The sequence below is a fragment of the Arachis hypogaea genome, chromosome 5 (assembly GCF_003086295.3).
Source record: "Arachis hypogaea cultivar Tifrunner chromosome 5, arahy.Tifrunner.gnm2.J5K5, whole genome shotgun sequence".
Classification (NCBI taxonomy): domain Eukaryota; kingdom Viridiplantae; phylum Streptophyta; class Magnoliopsida; order Fabales; family Fabaceae; genus Arachis; species Arachis hypogaea.
This window is the reverse complement of record NC_092040.1, coordinates 46305042-46327840: the sequence shown is the minus strand read 5'-3', so window position 1 is coordinate 46327840 and position 22799 is coordinate 46305042. Positions and strand designations below refer to the sequence as shown.

Below are 22799 nucleotides of genomic sequence, written 5' to 3'. Positions count from 1 at the left end.
GGCCATGACCTGATCCCAGACCTGGTGCATACTTCTTCTTAGTGGGATCCCAGCATGGCATGGCTATTGGGTTCTTACATGTCTTCTTCTCATGCCCTAAAATTCCACATTTGAAATAGTAGTTATTCGGCAACCTTTCGTGCCTGAAAAAGACCCACAAAGGAGGCAGCTCCTCCCTGTCTAACCAAAAGCCTGTAGGTAAAGACTTGGTGATGTTGATGCTGATCCTGATTCTCAGATATGATCTCCTCCGAATGTCATCTGTTTTTGGATCTTCTACCTCAGCTAACACTCCCAACATTTCTCCTATGCGCACGCCTGTCTCTTTATCCATGAAGTCATGCGGGATACCGTGTATTTGAATCCAAAACTCCATGAAGTCATAATCCACCTCGAACACTGATTCACCCTTCCACCATAGTCTAAGATTGACCATATTTCCTCTAACATTCCATGGCCCGTTCTGCATGATCTGCAGCCCTTTTTTTCTGTCTTTAAAACTGAACAACATCTTCTTCGAACCAATATCAGTAACTTCAACGCCCTATGAATTTTCTCACATTCCCAGTAAAGCATTCTTACATGTTTTAAAACTTATCTCCTTGTCACTTATTATCTTGCCCACTACATTTAAGCAATCTTTCTACCCCAGCTCTCCAAGCTTATTTAGCTTGATTATTTTTCCTTCAATGCTGCTCATGTTGTGGGTTGCTCAATATATATTGTTGTGTTTTATAGGTCTTTTAGATGTTTAAACGCTCATGCTGATGAAATATAGGGGATAGTAGGAGGTTTGTTGTAGGTATTGAAACTGGATGAAACTCCCTTCTGGAGAAGAACCCGAAGTTCTTGGATGACTCTCCTACTGAGAGAGAAAAGCTCCCAAGTAGAGCTAGAACCTTATATTTAAAGTTATGAGGGAGAGGTATTATATTAGCATGTTTGATGGGCTTGAGAAAAGCACAAAAGGATTACTTTTTTTATATCATCATTAAAAATATAATGTATAAGTTATATAAAATTTGAAGGCCCACAAAGCCATAGCAATTACTTATAAACTTTTATTTATAATTGCTTGTATTTAACTTCTAATTTTAGATCAATTTTATTTTCTCATATTAAAAAAATGATAATAAAGTTCCTGATAAATTGACTCAAATGACACTTACCAACCAAAACACAGTGTGGTTGAAAAGATGTCTCTAATCATATTTTGAAGAATATTTACCCATTTTTCTTTTCAAAGATGTTTGAACCAGATATTTTAGTCCTCAACTAAAATTAATTACTCGATTGGTCTCTAATAATTAACTACGTCAGTCATTTAGATTTTTTGTTCCATCAACTCTAACAGAGAACAAAATGGTCCCTAACAACTCTAACAGGGAACAAAATGATTCCTAACCCCCTCTGTTCAAAATCAACACCGTTCTCCTCTAATTTCTATCATATCTCGCATAACGCTGACATTCATACCCTCCTTCTTCACTTTTATAGTCTTCTTCTCCATATTTTCCTTCCTCTTCTTCAGCTCCAAAATCAAGCCATAGTGTAACTGTCACGTGTGTCGCACCTACTTCAACATGTTATAGATCACACATTTTCCAAATCTCTGTGACTGGTACACCCACCTCCTCCGCACTGCATCCACCAGAAGCATCCACCTCCACGTCCTCGATAACAACATCACCTCTAACCCCGACAACGTCCACCACATCCTCATGACCAAGTTTCACAACTATCCCAAGGGTACGCCTTTCTCCACTCTCCGGCAAGTAATATAGATTGTTGGACATTAGGACATCATGAGAAGATTCTCTTTCGATATCATATGCAAATTCTCATTTGAAATGGACTCCAAGTGTTTGATTCCTTCTCTCCCAGAATCCAAACTGGCAGACAGTTTCGAACTCGCATCCAAGCTATCAGTACAAGGAGCAATGTCGTCGTCGCCACTCATATGAAAACTGAAGCGATTACTAAACATTGGTTCGGAGAAGAAGTTGAAGGAAGCGATTAGAGTGGTAGACAATATGGCCATGGAGATGATAGGGCAGAGGAGGAGGAGATGGCTGTGACGACAGGTCTTAACAAATCGAACTTGCTGTCTAGATTCATGGGATCCATTGAAAACAACAAGTACTTGAGAGATATAGTCATTAGTTTATTGAGTATGAATTAGTTGAGAACAAGTTGAGGATTTTTTTTCTTGTAAATATTGAAATTGCAGAGTGTGCATTGTGTAGTTTGAAGTTGCAGTGTTAGACGGTTAGAATTATGAGAAATATAATGAAAATTGAGAGAGAACAGTGTTGTCTCCAAACGGAGGGGCCAAGAACCATTTTATCTCATGTTAGAGTTGTTAAGGACTATTTTATCTTCTATTAAAATTGACAAAACAAAAAATTTAAGTGACTAACGAAGTTAATTACTAAAGACTAATTAAATAATTAATTTTAATTAAAAACTAAAGTATTTAGTCCAATTTTTTTAAAAACTAAAATAGATAAATACTCTATTTTTAATTTGACTCTTTTAAATTTTATAAATTTTATTCATGAGTAAAAATTACCTCTTTTTACCGTTTGAAAAAAAAAAGGGTGTTTTATGCCCTTATCACGCCAGAAGGCAGACGCCACCCTTAACAATTAACATCATTGACGAATAACATAAAATCTCAAAAGTCTTCGGCACCACTTTGGACATTTCCACCTTCTCTAAACCAGGAGGACACTTACCCCAATTACATTATGTTACAGGTGTCCCCACCCTATCTCAACCTCATTTTCAGGTTTCATTTCTTTTCCTTCTGGAAAATAAAGAAAATTATATATTATATATATAGTCATTAGCCATGAATGTAATACAGAACTTTATATTACAATGAGCTATAATTTAAATGGTGTAGCTTCTATTCTTCATTTAAAAATTTTAAATTTAAATTTTACTCTTAATTTAAAAAAAATATATAAAATTTTATACTAAAATTTGATTATCTTTTACTATTGTTTGAATTTTAAGTATTAAAAATAAATTTAAATATTTTAATGTAATAAAATAATATAATGACATATAATTAAATGATTGAGTAGGAAATATTACATTAATATTATATTAAAACAAAATTTTGTAAAATATAACACAAAAAGACTTAATAATTAATTCAGACAATTTGATATATCATTTATTCTACATAAAAAAATTATTTAAATATTATAAATAAATTTATGAGAAAGGTTATGGAGCAGAATTTCTCTAGATTTAATTATAGAAAAACTTTATCATCATCGTGATAATACTAAACGAACTCAATTTTAATTAAGATAAAATAAAATAAAATAATCTCCTCCTTGTGAAAAAAAGGAAGTGCTGAGAACAATTGGTTTTCTATGGGGGACCGTGGACTTTCATCAGTTGAATTTTCAGATCCACCAAACACAAAAAAATAATCGAATTAAACTCACCGAAACACGTAGAGTCGTAGACACAGATAGCAGAAAGATAGGGAAAAAAAAAGGTTGAAACATTTTGAGTTTTTGGGAACACACGGAGACAGAAAGGAAAAGACAGAGAAGAAAAGTCAGAACTGTCGCAAGATTAGAGAAATATTGAAGATTGAAGATTGAAGCTTAGATCAATTTTGTACTTTTAGACCGTAGTAGTTACTTATTGGATGGTTGGTGGTGGTGGAAATGGAGAGAGACCGCCGTGGAAGGCGGCAAATAGTGGCGGCGGCGTGGAGGAGCAGCCACCACAGAGACCGAGCATCACTCTGCCGACACGTGGCGGTGGTGGTGGTTCCATGGAGAGTCTTTTCGGCGGCGGTTTCAGCCCTGGTCCGATGACACTAATCTCAAGCTTCTTCGGCGGCGACGATGGCAATAAGTCGTTCTCTCAGCTTCTCGCCGGAGCCATGGCATCTCCAACGGCGGCGGCGGGGCCCAGTGGCCTGATTGATTCTCCTTCTGCCTTGTTTTCATCTTCTCAGGTAAATAATTAAGCACTCATCGCACCATCTTCTCAGAATGTGTTCGTATTATTATTATTTGGACCTTTGGGAATTCTCTGTTACCTTTTTGGCATCAAATAATTTTTTTACTTTCAAATTTTACTTTTTCTTAAAAATAATTATTTAGTTAAATTTTCAGTAATATTAAATTAGCTTTTAACTAAATTAAAAAACTAAATTTGTCCTTACTTAACCTATCTCGTTTTTCAATCTTGTGTAATGTTTATTCTAATACTATTATTGCGGTTGATATTAACATATTTATTAAGCTTTTTGGAACTTCAATTTTTAATTTATCTCGCATATCATGCTAGTTAGGTAGATACCATAGAGAGTAATATATTATCCTTCTAAGTATTCTCATAATTAATAAAATGGAAAATTAAAGAAGTAATTGTTTTAAATATTTTGATATTTTTAAATATCTTTTTGTACATCATTTTGAAATTTAATATATTTTTAGATGATTATTAATGTATTTCTAGACAAATACATTTACATATATGAATTCAAGTGTTTCCCATATTGAATTTGAAAATAACAAATATATAATAAATGTTATATATATATATATATATATATATATATATATATATATATATCGAATGACATTTTTAAAATAATAAGAGTTGCAATATCTAGTTTTAAAATTTCTTTTTGATGACTATCTAGTTTCAAAATTGAGAGTACAAGAATATGTTTAATAGATTATTTTGCTAATATATAAGGGTAGCGGATTGACGAAATATATTAGAAAGTACTTGTTAACAAAATTTTATCGTAATTGGGTAATAATGTGTGAAACATGATGATTTATCAATGTGTTTTTTTTTTTTGTCATTTATTCATCTTATGGGATGATATCTTAAAATTTTATCAAAAATGTTTAATGACAAAAAAATTAACTAAAAACAGTTAAAATTTATTTTATTTAATATTTATTTATTATGGCTTAAATCTTGTCAATGTATCGAAAAAAATTTATTAATTATTATAATAATTAACATTAAATAAGACCAGTTTTGGATGTTATTTTATACATAAAAAGAAAGCTTTTATTACAAAATTGTTAGGAAATTAAAGCTTTTATATAAAAAATTGCTAGATAAACAATTAGTTTTTGACAATTATAAGTGATTATTATATAGAGATGTATATTATGGCTTCTACAAGGATAAACATCTCTCTTGTTTTTAGTGTAATTTTATGTTTTCAACAAAAATCAATTATTTACTTGAGTCTTATTTTAATATACTATACTTAAAAAACCGCTAATTATTTTTGATATGCTCATTATAGTTGTGTAATACGTATAAATGAAGTTTTGGGTGTGTAATATCTAATTATGAAACTCATAATTGGTTTTAAAGAAATTGTTAGTGTGGATTTGTTTAAAATCGTTACCAACGATTTGAATAAAGAGGAACAATAATTAGAAAGCTTTGGATCAATAATTAATGGCTAGAATCAACTTAGAAAATGAGAGTAATGATTTTATGATTGTAGAAATTCTAAAAAAAAAAAATTTGTCTTACTTGAAATTGTTAATCTCATTTTCACAATTTTGTTGTCTCTTTCTAAAATCGTAAATCGCGATTTCTTATGACATTGAAAACTCTCATATCAATGCATTACATCAAATTAGTGTAATATTAATGTATTGCACTTTTTTATTGTAATATCCAAAAAAAATTAGCCTTAAAAAATACAGAAAAATTTGTTTGTTATCTAATCAAATTAATGCGTATAGATTATTTTTAAATGGTGTATTTAAAATTAATTATTTTTATGATACTACATGATTAAATGTAGATGCGAATGGTTTTCTTTAAAAGTAAATATGTGAAAATACCCAAAAAAAAATATATTAAATCTATTTTAAAAAATTAAAATGTTTAACCAACTTAATGTGTTTTAGTAAATATTATGGTATTCCTTTTTCTTATAAAACAAAAGTACATGTTATTAAATATATACTTTTATTAGAGCAAAATTGAACATTATTTATTGATTTAGCTGTTTTTTTAATTATTTTCCTCATAAAATGAAACTCTTAAATACTAATTACTTATACGAAAGGATGGTAATCCATTTGGATAAGCTCTTTGTTAACTTTCGTTATTTGATTGAAATGATGGGTGTTATACTTTACATTCAAAAATTGAAAACATCATATACTCGGGACATTGATCTACGTGGGTGAATCGTATTTGCATCTGAATTTGTTTGTATCTTTGTATCATGTTATGTGCAATTGGCCGACCTAGAGTTTTGGGTTTATTTTCTAAACTAAATTATGAATCATTAAATAATGTTACATGCACACATTTAGTTATGTCCTATAACTGTGGGATAGTAACAGTATGTTTAGTTAATACTTAAAAAAATAGGGCGAGGAACTGAGGAAGTGAGGATCCTCCAATGCATATATAAGTTCCGTCACATTTATATTAACTAAACAATAAAACAAATGTTTTAATTAATGCAAACTTTACAAGTTGTTACCTTTGTGATGTGTAATATAAGGATTTGGATCCTCTAAATTTTGAATTTGTATTTTAGAGGGTAAAGTGTGATCTTCTATCCTTGAATGGTTTCTCTCTCATATTTATTATTGGTTCCATCTATGAAATAAATAGTGAGAGATCACACTTTACTTTCTAAAGTGAAATTCAAAATTTAGAGGATCCAAATCCGTAATATAAAGATAATGGCGCTTAAGTCTTGTTGCGACTTGGGACTTGGGAGTGAGATCATTGTAGTATGTAAATACCAAATTAAAGTCCACTGATTAATTATGAGTAAGGAACCATGTTTTTTAAAAATTTTCATAATAGTAGTACTAATAATCATTACGACGAGTATAAGTATAAACTATAAAGTCAAGGCCAATTTTCTTAAAAAAAACAATGGATTAATGATTACACACAATTTTCCATAATCATTTCATAAGGTCTGATGAAACTTTTCTTTAACAATTTTTCTTAACACAATTTTTAAGTATAAACAATTTGTATTAGCTAGAAAGTTAGAAGTTTGATTATTTTTTTTATGTATTTGATGAGTTATTTTAAAAAAATCTAATAAAAATAAGGTTCATACGTGCCTTATAAAACTCTAATTTCTTGATTGTGCTCTTATTGGTGAAAACAAATCATATGTGCCTTTACCTGTGCACAACCCCTTATCTATCAATGCCCACTTTTTCCCTCATTCATGGAACAATTAGAAAAGAACTTGGCTGTCTTGCTAAGTCCGTTCATGCTGAATCAATACGTTCAACCATAATCCATTTTCATTTCATGATCATACACCCTTTTCATTTCTCATTTAAATATTTGGATTGAAATTCGAAAAGGATCATAATCATAAATTGAATTGCCAGATTTAACGCATCTAATATACCAAAGTTTTTCAAAAACCATCAATTGAACATATATAATATACGAGAAAAATTACTTTTGTGTATGTGTTTTTTCTTTCAAATTCTATCCAAGTCCTTCTTTCTAATCTCTATTTTAAACCCCAGTAGATTTTGTGTTATTATGATACTTAATATAGTTAGAGACTTAAAATCGGTTTAGATTGACTTTTGAAAAAATTATTTATTTTTTTATCGTTTTTAAAAATATTTTTAAATAAAAAATTATTTCATATTTAGATATATTTTTTAAACAATTTTCAAATATTAAAAACTTCTTGTGTGTTTTTTTAAAGAAATGTATTGTTGATTTTTGGAAAAAATAAATAATTTATTTTTTTAATAAAAGTGTGTTTTTAAGAGATATATCTAAATATACTTAAAATTTTAAAAAATGTTATTTAAAAAAAATCAGTCAAAGAAGTCAATTCAAACAAATACTTAATTAAAACATTATTTGTACATCGAACATTACTCTTTATACATGACCATGTTTCTGAATTTTTAGCTAGTTATTGTAAGCAACTAAGCATATCATGCATGGTTAAATTGGTGGTGTACATTGCAATATGTCAAAATTAAATCTAAATCATCTAAGAATAGAATATATATATATATCAATAGGTGTTGAGATGCAAAGTAACAACTAAAAATATCCATTTGGACAATTCTACATGATACTACAAAAAAAATCAATAATAAATGTACATCAAAAGCAGCTACTAAATTAATTATTCGGATAGAATATATGTTAAAATATAAAATATATATCAAAAATGATTTAAACAATACATGTATTCATATATAAATGGATAAATTTGATAACTAATTTTTTGTATTTTGCACGATATTTGAAAAGAATATATATATATATATATTATGCATGACGAAAGTCAACTACAATGTATTTACGTATAAATATATATAGTTAATTTATTTTTAATATATATTTTATATTTTAACGTGTATTTTATACATATGGCTCGTTTATTAATAAATATTTGATATATACATAACATGATTCATTCATGCATGGTATTAATGATGCAACAAATGCGGCTAGACTTCGCAGCAAAACCCAAATCCATAGGTACCCAACTCGGTCGAAGCGGGATAATAACCCGACCCGAGGTGGGCGGATTTTTTTTCGGAGCGAGTGTTTGAGCGGGGCGGGATGGGGTCGAATTTGGGTGAACCCGTTCTAGAATATATATATTATATACTAATAATATAAATATATAAAAATTAATAAATTTTAAAAATATATAAAATGAATCATATATTTTTATTTTAATTTAGGTATGAATATTAAATTTTTATTTTACTTTATGTATGAACATATAAATTTTAAAATGTTATTTAATTATTATAGAGATGATTAGGTGCAGGCTGCGAGAACAAGTTAGGATACAATAGTTTAAAATTTATAGGTAGAAATAGGTAGTATCTAAATTGAAAAAGGACGGGACAGGTCGAATAAGGTGAAAATCCGCCTCTACCCTCCTCATTGCCACCTATAAATACTGCAATGATTTGTTAGGATGCAGTGTTCGAACTTCCTATACACTAGTTAAGAAAATAATAAAAAAGAATTTTGTTACTCAACTAAATAATGACCTAAAAGTTTTCCATACATTTCATGCATTAAAAAATTATTTTGCTTCTATAATATCTTTTTTATTTGTGATTTTTATTTTATTTTAGAATATATATAACGAGTAAATAAACAAAAAATACACAAGAAAGAGTTTGATATGGATAAAAAGGAAAAATATATGTAACTAATAACATTCTTGAACAATGTGTGAATAATGTGAATTAATAGGGTTAAACGAGTAAATTTAATAAGTAGCATTAAATTAGGGTGTAATGTACTTGTATTTGATTGGTGGTTGTTCATGTTGTTCAAGATAATCATTGTTCTCCTAATACTCTCCGGATAAAAATGTACACCATAAGTTAATGAGTTATAATTCAAATGGCATAGTATTTCTATACTCATCTAAGAGGTTGATTTTGAAGGACAAAAGTACACTTTTAAGTTTTACAAACTCAAACTCACCTCATGGCACAGCATGACATTTTTGTATTTATAAGCTTTGGTGCGAGGTTCCAAAAAAGACTGTACTCAAAGGATGTAACGTACGTAGTCTAACTGATAATTACATTTATAACTGTTTCAACACATCAACCCGTGATTTTGTTGTCTCCGTCTCAGTTGTTTCATTGTTTGTATATTTGTATACTAAGAATAGCTTATAAAAATTGTACCTTAGTTTACTAGTAGAAAAAATGAATACCTAAAATATTTCTTGTATTAATTGGCTGTTATCTGCGGCACATGCAGGTTCCCCTAGGACATCAGCAGGCATTATTAGCACAGGTCACTAGTCAAGGAACACAACTACACTCAAGTATGCAAGTCCAACCTCAAGATTCACTGCAAACAATGTCTGCTACTACGTCATTCGCACAAGTTCATGCTGCAAACACTTCCAACAACAATACTAATCCACACATGGTAGAGCCTTCTTCTTCCTCATTGAATGTCGATAAGCCTGCTGATGATGGCTACAATTGGAGAAAATATGGCCAGAAACAGGTAAAGGGCTAAGCATGGTGCCCGTCTGCATTAGATTCTGCTATCTTAAACTTCTTAAATCTTTAAATAAACTTTTAACGACTTTTTGTTTAAATTTTGTACTCAAGTATTTTAAGTTGTAAGCACAGTTACATCGAAGGCAATATTTTATTTGAAAAATATACATGACATTTTGGTACGTAAAGGAATTGATACGTGGTACGCTTCCTAATTGATAAATTCATGTAACTATGGTTGTAACTTATGGTAATCAATATTGATATTTGCATTTGTGAAACATAGGTGAAGGGTAGTGAGTTTCCTAGGAGTTACTACAAGTGCACTCATGCAAGTTGTCCTGTGAAGAAGAAAGTTGAGAGGTCATTAAATGGACACATTACTGCAATTATATATAAAGGAGAGCACAATCACCAGCGTCCGAATAGGCGCTCGAAAGATGCTGCCATGGCATCGAGTGAAGGCTCAAACATGCAGGGGAATGCTGATTATCATCATGATCATGGTACAAGTGCTAATCACCCTAGAATGGATGCAGAATCTAGTCAGGCTACAGGTGAACACCTTTCTGGAACAAGTGATAGTGAGGAAGTAGGTGATCATGAAAATGAGGTGGATGACAAAATTGTTGAGCCTGATCCCAAGAGGAGGTAACATATTCTGTGATCATGACTTTACAACTTTATCAATTCATATAATTGAAAAGCTTAAAACACTTTGATTTATAAGTTGAATTAATTTTGGGGGAGGGGGTGTTGGGTGGTTTAAATAATGTGAAGTTTCTTGTGTTTTTGCATACATTTATTTATACAACAACTGAAACAAGTGCACTCAATTTATATAAAAATATGTAATCATCGTGCAGAAGTCTTTAGTAAATCTGCATAACTTATCTTTATGATATGTTAAAAATGTTACAAATTCTGCAGAAATACAGAGGTGACACACTCAGATCCAGATTCTTCACATAGGACAGTCACAGAGCCAAGAATCATTGTGCAAACAACAAGCGAAGTTGATCTCTTAGACGATGGCTATAGATGGCGAAAGTATGGACAAAAAGTTGTCAAAGGCAATCCATATCCTAGGTGATCATGTTTTTCATAAAAACTTTTGATACCATCTATTGAACTATTTGTCAACTATTATGGTTGATTGTAGTAAGCAGGGCGAATTACATCGATCTCCTCGAACGTTTGGTGAAAATGAATAATAATGCTTGTTTTGTATAATGTTGTAGGAGCTATTACAAATGTACAACACCAGGTTGTAATGTTAGGAAGCATGTTGAGAGAGCTTCAACAGACCCTAAAGCTGTCATAACAACATATGAAGGAAAGCATAACCATGATGTACCAGCAGCTAAGATTAATAGCCACACTATTGCCAACAATAGTTCATCACAGTTTAAATCACAAAATAGTAATATACCTCAGATGCATGGTTTTGGAAGCAAAGGTATTGGGGTCAATGAGCAACAGCAACAGCCTGTGGCGCGTCTAAGGCTGAAGGAAGAGCAGATAACATAGGTCCTTATTTGATAACCATTTCAAGACAGAAATACAGAAACCACCACACAATACATAAACAGGCGAAATGTCACTGTCTTTGGAGAAAAGTTATCTAATTTTTTATTTACTTAGAAACCAATAATAGTAAGGGTAGAAATAGAGACAATTTTATTTTGTTTTGTCTATGTTGTTGTAATTTTTGTTTTGAGACGCTTACCAAACAGTTTTTAAGATTGGATGGAAAATAGTATCTTCGCATTCACATTACATCTCTGTGTTAATGTTTAATTCTTTTTCTTCTTTAGGCGAAAAGATTTTGATTAATGGCTTATCAATCCAATTTCTAGTATATAAAGTAGTTTAACTATTATTCTCTTCCAGCACAACCACACTCTAATGAAAGAGGCTTTGGATGATGATATACCAATTTGTTCCTTTTTTGTACATTGAAAATATGTTACTATGTTAGTTATGTTCTTTTAAGGTAATTGTTTATCACCTCATCATGTAATACGTTGCTTTATGATATTTATCTTTTTTTTGTATTTCTTCCGTTTGTATACCAAATTGACATAATTTTTTAATTGAAAGTGAGTACAACTGGGTTGCTTAATTTCAGATTATATGTTATTACAGAGGAACATTACTATTTATATAACTACTAAAGTTGTTTAAATAACTTTACTCGGGAACCTTGTGGAAACTGTCCATGACTTTTGAAAAGATTTATAAATTTTTAAAGGCAAGAAGGAAAACAAAAATTGAGAAAGAGAATCTATGAGATTCACACCTTTATTACTAAAGATCAAAATTATCGAACAACTTTGAGTTGTACAAATAAACACAACCGATTCTACAAACTAAAAAGTCAAAATCACAGCACCACTTCCTTGGGGTGAAGCTCTCAAAGTGATCTTTCAAAGTCCACATCTAACCATCCCCAACATAATGTTATTATTTCTGTGTATTTATTTGGGGTATGTACAATGTCACAAGGGGTGCACGCTTAATAATAACAAACACAGGACTTTAGTACCATACCATCACCAAATAGTAAATGATTAGAAAGAAGGGAAAAAAAAGGGAAAAACTAAAGGAAAAAAACAAAAGAACTGCACATAACAAAATGATCAAAGTTCTCTTCATCTTTCTTTCTTTTTTCCTTCTTCTTTTTGCCGTTAATTAAATAGATGCCACCCTCCAAATTATATTAAATTATGAGTCAAACAATCAATTTCTCTTAATTCCCCGACAGATTCTCAACTGATGCCTGCCTGAATCAACCATCAAGAGTAACTAAGGTCGGAATTTGACCATGGTTAACAAAATCAATTTTGTTCAATCTTAAGCAGCACAAAACTTGCTCTGGAAGTTCTTCTTCCTTTTGTGCCTGTTAAAAAGAAGAACAAAATAGAGTTATCAAACAAAATAGTGCTCACTAAAGAATTTTACTAGGAAACTTATGGCAGTAATAAGAACACAGAACACTACACAATTTTTCTTATTTTTAGGGAAATATTCAGAGTGAGTGATGCAAATATAGTCTCTCTCACAAGAAACATATGAGTAAATACATTTTGGTTCTAAAGGAATATTTTGGTTCCCAAAATGGTTCTCAACAAATTTTTATTATTTATAAATCCTTGAAAATTACTTTCATCGGACAAATTGGTTGTTCTGTTATTTTGAAGAGGAACTAATTTGTCTGATAGTAATATATTTTTAGACCTAATTATCTTATAATAAATTTATTTAGGGATTTATTTGTCTAATATGCATATTAAAATTTGATTAAATAGAACCGAAGGACCAATTTGTTTGACGAAAGTAATTTTTTGAGAATTTTTCGAGAATACAAATTTGTTAGGGACAAAAGTGTCCGATCAAAAGTTCCCTTGGGATATTGTAAGTGTACCTGAATAGTTAAGCCAACATCAAGTACTGCATTCTTTACACGGTCTCGGAGTGAGTCAAGTCCTTTCCTAGAGATATAGCTAAACCGATGTATATCCAGGTCTATCTCAAAGTAGTTAGGTCCCTGCAAATGAATTTGTATACTTAGTTACAATAATATATGGACTATGTAGTAGAAAAGTGAGGTTCAAGCTATATGCTCTGCAAATGTAATCATTACATATAAGAAATGTGCAATGTAGCATTAAGGTAGATGAAGGGGCGGCTAAGCACACAATGTAGCATTCACAAATTAGTTTTGATGCAATGATAGTGTATAAAGTTTAATACTGTGAAAACTAGTTAACTTTGTCAATGTATGTGTAAAACCTCTTTATAATGACAATGTACGGAAATCAAATCATATAACAATGACTATATTTCAAATGATTAATATTTTAGAAATTCCTTGAGGCAGAAGAAAGAAAAGATATTTTTACCCTAAAGAATTCGTGTTGAGGGCGTGAAAGCACTGGCTTGCCATTGTAGGCACTAACAAGCTTCCTTTCAGCAGAATTGAGACTCATGTCTTCTGGATTTACTACACCAGCCAGAATTTTTAGCCTTTCCCTGAAAGGAACCGTGTTCTGCTTTCTATATCCTTTCACTGTCTCCATCTCATCATCCATCAATCTCTGCCAAACATAACAACATTATTAGGAAACTGCAGCATGGAGAAATTTCTAATTTGTTGTAAGACTACTGTTATCTATGTTTTATGACAATTGTTGTTTTCATTATAAATCGTTGTACTCAGACTCAATTTGTATGTAGATATATTGATTAATTGATGTACCAAAAATGTTGAAATGATCTTTATTGCGAATCTTAAATTTTTACTTAGATGGCATCACTACAAAGTTAATAACTTTATGATGTTCATTCATTTCTTCTAGACAAATAATTTAGTGCAAGTATATGCTTAAATAAAATGAAGAAATATGGCAGCAATTGAACAATTCTTTACTGAAACTTACAAACATCAACCACAAAAGGAAGAAGAAATTGTTGCTGTAATGATTTGTACACAATTCTTTACCTTGATGCTATTGCGAAACTGTTGCGAGATCTCTGTTTCAAAATTTTCCGACAATTTAAAGTATAGTACAAGGCTCAAGCCTTCCCCATTAGCATTACCAAGAAACATGCTAGCAGGATAAGTTGGCAGCTAAAAAAAAATGAAGATAGTTAAATTATGCACTCACTCTTGTGTGCTATTCAATGAGTATTTATATTTGACAATATAATAAGAAAAAGGAGCAAAACCTGAATATTAACAATGAGAAGAGAAGGAATGGTTCCATTTTCTTGGAAAGACGGAAGTTCAAGATGCCTAGCAATGTGATTTATCTTCTCCGGACTTGCAAATAGATCAACACCTATTGGTATATAAGGACTATAGGCTGGAGCAGAACACTTTGCCTTGTCCCTGCACAAATATTTCATCATCATATTATTGATTAGATGCAAATCAATGGACTAGCTAACTAACATGGCCAAGAGGTTAATAAACAGATGCAAATCTTCTAGCATACTTGAAAAAGCTTTCGCCACGGAGCTTAAATACGGATGGCGAAATTTCACACCAGGAAGCAGGAGATGCATTCTCTTGCTTTGATTGTTGAATCAGAAGCCCTGCTTGGGGACGGTAAAGGTATTTCTCAGATGGACCTATTCGACAAATGACATAGTAATTAGTTAGTATCATAACTCTGACAAGTTTTCCATACATTTTACTAAACCACCATCCTAATAAATTAATGCTATAACAAATTCTTTACCGTCTTTGAATATTTTTTATTGTTATAGGTGCAAGCCCCAACTCTCTTTCATGCAATCATTTCTAATCACATCTAGTCTAGTGTAGCCACTCATCCATCTAATTTTCTACCCAACACTCCATCCGATGAAATATGAGTGAACACTGGATCCGATCTCTGCCATTCACAAGAAGGATAATATGACCCTTAACCAAAAAAAGGGGCAACATGATCCTTCTTTATTATTTCAAGACAGCACAACCCCTTCAATTAAAAATTCATCAACAGAAATTGATTGTGTTGGTTTAATGTGTAATCTATGAGATCTTAAACCCCCACAAACTATTATTGAAAATTTCCTTCGTTGGTGATGGTATGGTGGAAAAGAATCATTGCCAGAAATGATTCCACAATAAGAAAAAAAAAGAAGCGCAATACAAAGATTTTTCAAAAAGGAGAAAAGTGTTAGACGAAAAAATGAGAGGGAAATTGTGACGTAGATGGTGTTGGTGTTGGTAGAAGAGATGATGATCGTAATAAAATATGGTGACACAATAAAAATAAAAGTTATAGTGACGAAGATGAAAGAAGTGGTAGCAGTAGCGTTAGTAATTGGTCTTGTTGCAGCATAAAACTCTCTGGGATTTAAAATCTTATAAATTAAAAAATAAAATTGCCATAAAATTATTTTTTCTTAATATTTAACAGACTTTCTAATGTAGTTTTGCGTTGTCTCAATAAAACATTGCTAGCCTAATTGTTCTGGAGTAAAATTTATCCACAAGCTTTAATTTTTTACTTTCTAATAAGAATCATACTTAAAGTACATTTTCGATACACGTCATCTTGCTTCGACTGATACAAGGAGTATTACCAGTTACCACTAGAGCTACCTCAAGAGGTTAGATAGATAAATGTAAGAATGGAGAAAAAGCTCAAAAAAGTCCAAAGTTGTGATGTTTTCTCTTAAAAGGTGATAAATCTATATAAAAAGAAATATGAGTGAAAAACATTGAACTAGAAAACATAATCTTAAAAATTATATGAACTTACATAAGTCAGTCTTGTTAGTTGCATCAACTGATTTTCTTTTAACAGAAGAAAACAAAACTTGAGCTTTCTCTCCGTTCTTATCTATCTTGAGGTAGCTTTGATAATACTCCTCAATTTTGGACCCTGAATCTACAATGCAGGATGTACTACCATATTGTACACTTCCCACAGCATTATCCGTGAAGGGAAAACAATCTGTTACCCATATAGACACAAGAATGAACAATTATATTTAAGAGAAGAATTCGTCTACCTAACTATTTTTTAAAAGTGTGGGTTAAAAATATGGTATTGAATTTTTAGACAAAAAAATTAGATTTATAACTAAAAATATTGGCAAAAATAATAAATTATGCTCGCCTCGAGTTTTTTTCATCTTTTAATTAGTCATCAACATTAACAACTTTATTTTATTGTAAATTATTTAATTTATCTTTATTTGTTACAAAATTTAAGATTTAGGATTAGGATTTAAAATATAAAACTTAGGATGATCTGCAACAAATGGTAGGTGGCTCACGAAAAATGAAATTATAGTGTAAAAAAAAGAGAAAAAGAGAAAGAAATAAAAAATATTTTTAAAAAATTAATTAATATTAATTAAAAATATTAATTTTTCTAGTTTGTTGTTATTAAAATACACTCTATTTTGTTCCCAATGAAAAAAAAAGGCTTTTTATTTTGACGAATAAAATGGTCTTTTCAGGTATAATCATTGTTAGCGTCGTTCATATGGGTGAGCCAATACATTAGTCCCATTCTTTTTTATTCGAATTTTTTTTATTCAAATTTTTTTTTATAACTCTGTAGAACTAGAGGCCTAAAGAAAGTTTCTTAATCCAAAACTATATCCGAAACGAAAAAAGAAAAAGAAAAACTGATTTCCCTAGTATAATTCCAATTCGATAATAATAAACTACGAAATCCCAAAAAAGGCGTTATGCCTTGATATTTATTGTTAGGACTTCAAATATTATTACTATCAGTAATTTCTATTTCTCAAGTACTATCACCTTATCCCGTATGATGAGGGTATTTTACTACTGTTATGCACATAGTTAAAATGAGTAGAATGATCTGGTGTCTAAGGATAATTAAGGGTAGTTGGATTGGATTTTTTTAACCGAGAGAAGAGAAAATCTTTAAGTTTAGAAGGAATTGGGTCTCTTTAATACCTAACCATATTTATTCTTTAATTTTCGATATATATATATATATATATATATATATATATATATATATATATATATATATATATTTTGTTGTCCATAGTATTTCCTAACCCAACAAGTAAATGACTAATTCGTCGCGGATCCAAACTTTATTTAAAAGTTTTCTACTGGCCAATGAGTTACTACGTATAGAAGACAGAGTTCAAACTCCTGACACTTATTTAAACTTTAAAGTGATGAGTGAGTTGATTACTCGACAAGTTCAAGTTAAAATGTTTCAATTTTGTTCTTCGTCTGATAATAGGTTTCCAACATTTATACCCTAAACAAAAAGACTAAAATATAGTGTACCAATTTACTTACTCAAACTAAATTCGTTAAGCTTGTGGATTATTTAAACCAGATCAAAATGAATAATATATTTTGATAAAGTAGAGGAGAAGGTTAGCTTGTAGAAGGCGAAAGTACTCAATAAAGCAGGTTAGTTACTTCTTATTAAAGCTGTTCTGAATAGCCTGCCGGTCTACTATTTGAGCCTGTATAAAATGTCGAAGGCAGTGGCAGACAAGCTAATTTTGTTACAGAAAAAATTCCTATGGAGCAAGGAGGAAGGTAGGCATAGTATGGCGTTTGTTAAGTGGGAAGTAGTCCAAACTCCTAAAAAATTAGGTGGACTGGGAGTGGGTGATGTTTTGGTTAGGAACACAGCCCTTCTTTTCAAGTGGTGGTGGCGGTTCTCAAAAGAGAAGTGTCATTTATGGAAGAAGGTTGTGTGCTCCTGCCACAACTTGAACCCCAATGTGATGTTGCAATCTCAGACACTGCCTAGTCGAGGAGGTCCTTGGAAAGATATCCATCAGTTGCGGATCAAAGACCACAATGTGAGAGATAAGATGATTGCTGGGCTGTCTATGGAGGTGGGTGATGAAATGGAGACCCAGTTCTGGGAAGACACTTGGCTACAAAGTGGGACATTAAAGTCGAGTTTTTTGAGGCTCTTCTCTGTTTCAAACCAAAGAGGATCTGTCATAGGAGATTGTGGGTTTTGGGATGGGTTAGAGTGGATTTGGAATTTCTAGTGGAGGAGAGAATTATTCCATTGAAAATTGGAACTAGTGGATCATTTGTATGAGATCTTACGGCCCGTAAAGTTAGCATGTGATACGCAGGATAGAGTTTTTTGGAAGTTTGACAAGGAAGGGATATTTTCAACTAACTCTTTTGTGCAGGTAATACAGGCAGAAACACTTCCAGAGGATATCTCCAGTTACAGTTTCACTAAAACAGTATGGAAAGGCTTGGTTCCGCCACGAGTGGAGTTATTTGCTTAGTTTGTTCTGATAGGCAAAGTGAATACTAAAGAACGATTGCTTAGGCTAGGAAGTATTAGCTAGGGTGATCACGTGTGTGTATTGTGTAATAAAGATGTTGAACATATCTATCACTTGTTTCTTGGTTGCGAATTTACCTGGCAAGTGTGGGGTGCTTGGCTATCTGACCTTGGGAGGAAGTGGGTTATTCCGGATTCATTGAAAGAACATTTTGAGAGTTGGACAGGAGTTGTCAACAGAAAAGAGGAACGGAACAAGTGGTTCATATGTTTTTTTCCAGTTATTTGGAATGTGTGGCTAAAGAGAAATGGACAGATTTTTAATAACAAGGAGTCTGGAGTAAAAGCGGTGTTCCACAGATCTTTGATCAGTTAGAGAGATTGGTGTAGCGTGGATCCAGAGTTACACATGGGATTGTTTCTAGGCATTATGTTTTTGGTTCTTGTATTTTGTTGTGAGACTCTTTTGGTGACCTTGCCGCTCCACTTTATTGTATTGAGCTCTTTTGTTAAAAAAAAAAAGAAAAATCTAAGAGACAAGCAACTTTATTAAATTCTGGCCAGCATGTAATCAGTAAGAAAAAGTGAGTCATTGGATAAAATCTCACACCAATCTTACACCATTAAAATCATCATTGATGGCTATTTGATGATTACAAGTCACAAAAATTACTACCCCTAACACTCTTAAAAAAATATATTTTTTATTTGTTAACTTACTGTTTTATACAAATTACTGTTCGTTCATTCTCTAATTATGGAATTTTCATTTCATTAGCACATTTGACTTTATTTTTCTTCACACTAAAAAGATTAAACAACACTTTTTTTTATAGGTTACAAGCAATACACTTGAGTATTGGTTATTTGCTTAGAGAACGAAAATAGTTGTGCAAAAATGATATTCCAAGAAAGAAGGTATGATAGAATACAAGGCAGAAGTTACAAAAAATTATAAAGCCTCACCTCCAAGCACGCTATTGAAGTCATCATCTGAATCCGAATCATGATCAAGAATACTAACTGAGTCAAACCAAGCCTCTTCTTGGATTTTTCCTGTAAAATACCATGTAATAACTTAGCTCAACATGTTTATCAAATTATGCCTATAAATTACCATGTTTCCATTTTAATTTCAGAACACGACTTTTTCGTTTACATAAAAAGTAAAATTCACTAAAAATGAAAATAGAAATGAAATCAGCATTTGCATTCCGTTTCTATTTTTATTATCTATTTTTTTTAGTGTTTTTAATTTTTAATTTTATTTTTTTACAATATTTTTTAATTCGATAAACCAAAGACTAATTTAACATAAATCTAAACTTCCTTTAAAAATTTGTTATTTGTCGATGATTTGATGCATATATACAACAGAATTCTAACACTTCTTAAATGAATTAATAAGATAACTATTATACTAAATAAAGTTAATTAGTATTTTTTATTTTTAAAATTTTATAAAAAAACTAAAAATAATTTTTTAAAATATTATTCATCTATCAAAATTAATTATTAAAATTAATCATTAATATGTTTATATAAATATATATGTTATTTAATTTATTTTTAATATATATTTATATTTTAATATATATTTTATACTACTAAAATAATTTTGATTTTGATGGTTGCCAATGATGGACACCTAAGATAGTTGTTTCTTTTCACTTCACAATGAAAATTCAAAATTCCTGAAAATCAAAATAGAAATAAAAACGCAAAGAAACGCATCCTTATCACATAAACGAGGGAGACGAAGAGGATAGATACCGTTGGCATCGATTTGAGTATGATATTGGAGCTGAGTAACATGAATCTTCTTATCAGATCTCTTGGCACCACCCTTATCAATCTCCATTTGAATGTAATCACTAAGAGTGAAATCAGCTCCCACTCCTGCATTGCTAAGCCTCTTCAATGGCGGCATGTCGACGGGGATGGCGGTGGCCATGTTCCCTCTTCTCTTTCCATTTTTGTGATTCTTCCTCTTGTGATTCTTCCCACCCTTCTTCCCAGTTGGGTTTGAAGCACAGCTTCCCATTGTAGAGTTAGCTAGCTTTCTTACTAATCCAGCCAACATTTTTGCTTCTTGCTTTTACTTTCTTCTGTCCCTCCAAAAATTGATCAATTGCGCTGCTGCAAAACAGAAAGAACCCGCCAACAACAATTATCAATCAATGTTTACATGAGAATAGGAAATAAAAAGTGCACACTAAAAAACAAAACATAGAATTAATTAAACATGCCTAAATTAAATTATAGATTTTAGATACATATAGCCATAAAAAATATACTAGGATTGGAAAAACGAACATTTAAGGGATGAACTAAAATTTAATTAAAATTGAGATATAACAACAAATATAGTCATAGGTATACCTTACAACAATATCAAGTTAAATTAAACTAATGTTCCAGAGTTTTTCTTCACCAGGAGGCCATGTAGGCTATTTCACAAAGCAATGACTTCACACTATCCGTTGAAGATAGCCTGAACAAAACAATAATTATTCAGATTTAATTTAAAACACAAGAAAAGAAATAATTAAATAATTTAAATTCATTAATCAATGCTCAAGTTGGTCAAGAAAAAAAATAAATAAATAAACGAAGGTTCTCGGTAACTATATAGCATTATTATATTTTTCATTATTCAGCAATAATTAGACTAAACTTCAATTCAAAAACAAGAATATAATGTGTTAAACATCGTCCTTATTCATGTCGTGAGGGGAAAACAGAATACAAGGTTATATTATGATTATGATAATGCTGCAAATGTTTAAGGAAGTAACACTTTTGAGCAAAGACACGTGAAAAATTATGAGAGGAAAACATCAAATTGGGTGAAGGCCTATAATAAACGCATGCATGAAGGAGCTAATAACATAATATAAAAATGGTATGTGACTTTCAATATTTCTCAATATGTTCTTCATCCATGAACATAATGATAATAATAATAATACTAATAAAAGAAAAAAGAAGCCAAGAAGAAGAATAAGAAGAGGAACCTGAGGAAGGTAGAAGCATGAAGAAAGAAAAAGGAGAAAATGAAAAGAGGATCCTTCGTTCCCAGAAAAGGAACTAGGATTCCTCTCTTTTTTTTTGTTTTTATTTTTGTTTGTCTTTTTTTTTTTCTCTCTTTGGAATGGAATGGATTATGGAGGAAGAAGAAGACGAAGGGAAGAAAAAGGTTACAGTTTTCGTAAAAATGGGGAGAGAGAGAAAGAACTGCAGCAAAGAGAGAGAGAAAGAGAGAGCGGTGAATTCGGATCCATATTGCATTGTTGTCGCACGCACTCTCCTTTCCTTTCAAATCTGTTTCTATCTTTCTTTGTCTCAGTTCCCTCTTCTTCCTCATCTCTTGTTATATCTATCTGTTTTTAACTTTTAATTTGTTTCAGCAAAGCCTTTTATTTTAGAAAACATTTTTTTCCTTCGATAATTAAGTAATGATAAATATTAGCATAAATAAATTTGAGTATGAAAATTTAAAGAATCATCTATCTTTTAAATATTAATTAATACGTAATAAATTAAATTGTTGATACAATAATAAAAAAATATTTGATAATAAAAAGAATTAATAAAAAATAATCAAAATTTATTTTATTTAATATTTATTAATTATTATAACAATTAATAAATACTAAATAAGATATTTTAGTTTTTTTTTTTTGTTTCGCTGGCATTATCAATAATAATATATATAATGTATGTATATAATTATTAACAGATATTTTATCAAGACTAAAACCTAATTTAAGTCATAAAATTTTTTAAATGATATGTTTTCAATATATTTGACATGTGAATTCGTAAGTTCTATTTTGAACTAAATTTAAAGAAATATATTAAATAAAAAATTTGGTAAATTATTTAAATTGTTTAAATTTTAAATTTAATTTTTACTCAACATTTTATTTTTGTCTCTTCTAATTCTGTAAAACATCGGTGAAATTATTCTCGTCACGCTTCTATCAAA

At 30.7% G+C, this 22799-nt stretch overlaps 2 protein-coding genes across 3 annotated transcripts; one reads left to right on the top strand and one right to left on the bottom strand.

The window, feature by feature from the left end:
• The first annotated feature begins 2701 nt into the window (after nt 1-2701).
• On the top strand, nt 2702-11807 carry LOC112801548 (probable WRKY transcription factor 4). The gene is made up of 5 exons (XM_025844350.3): nt 2702-3988; nt 9778-10032; nt 10315-10679; nt 10959-11117; nt 11270-11807. The coding sequence occupies exons 1-5, from the start codon at nt 3674-3676 to the stop codon at nt 11556-11558; spliced, it is 1383 nt and encodes a 460-aa protein (XP_025700135.1). The 5' UTR covers nt 2702-3673; the 3' UTR covers nt 11559-11807.
• Nucleotides 11808-12301: 494 nt separating this feature from the next.
• On the bottom strand, nt 12302-22198 carry LOC112801547 (protein ENHANCED DISEASE RESISTANCE 2). Of its 2 annotated transcripts, XM_025844347.3 has the most exons (11): nt 21826-22198; nt 21191-21302; nt 20582-20947; nt 19775-19864; nt 16307-16501; nt 15029-15164; nt 14760-14922; nt 14533-14661; nt 13934-14128; nt 13456-13578; nt 12302-12930 (listed from the first exon to the last, which is right to left on the bottom strand). In XM_025844347.3, exons 3-11 carry the CDS (start codon nt 20889-20891, stop codon nt 12820-12822), a joined length of 1452 nt encoding a protein of 483 aa, XP_025700132.1. In that variant the 5' UTR covers nt 20892-20947; nt 21191-21302; nt 21826-22198; the 3' UTR covers nt 12302-12819. The 2 variants fall into 2 exon arrangements, with proteins under 2 accessions (XP_025700132.1, XP_025700134.1); XM_025844349.3 differs by lacking the exon at nt 16307-16501.
• Between the last annotated feature and the right edge of the window lie 601 nt (nt 22199-22799).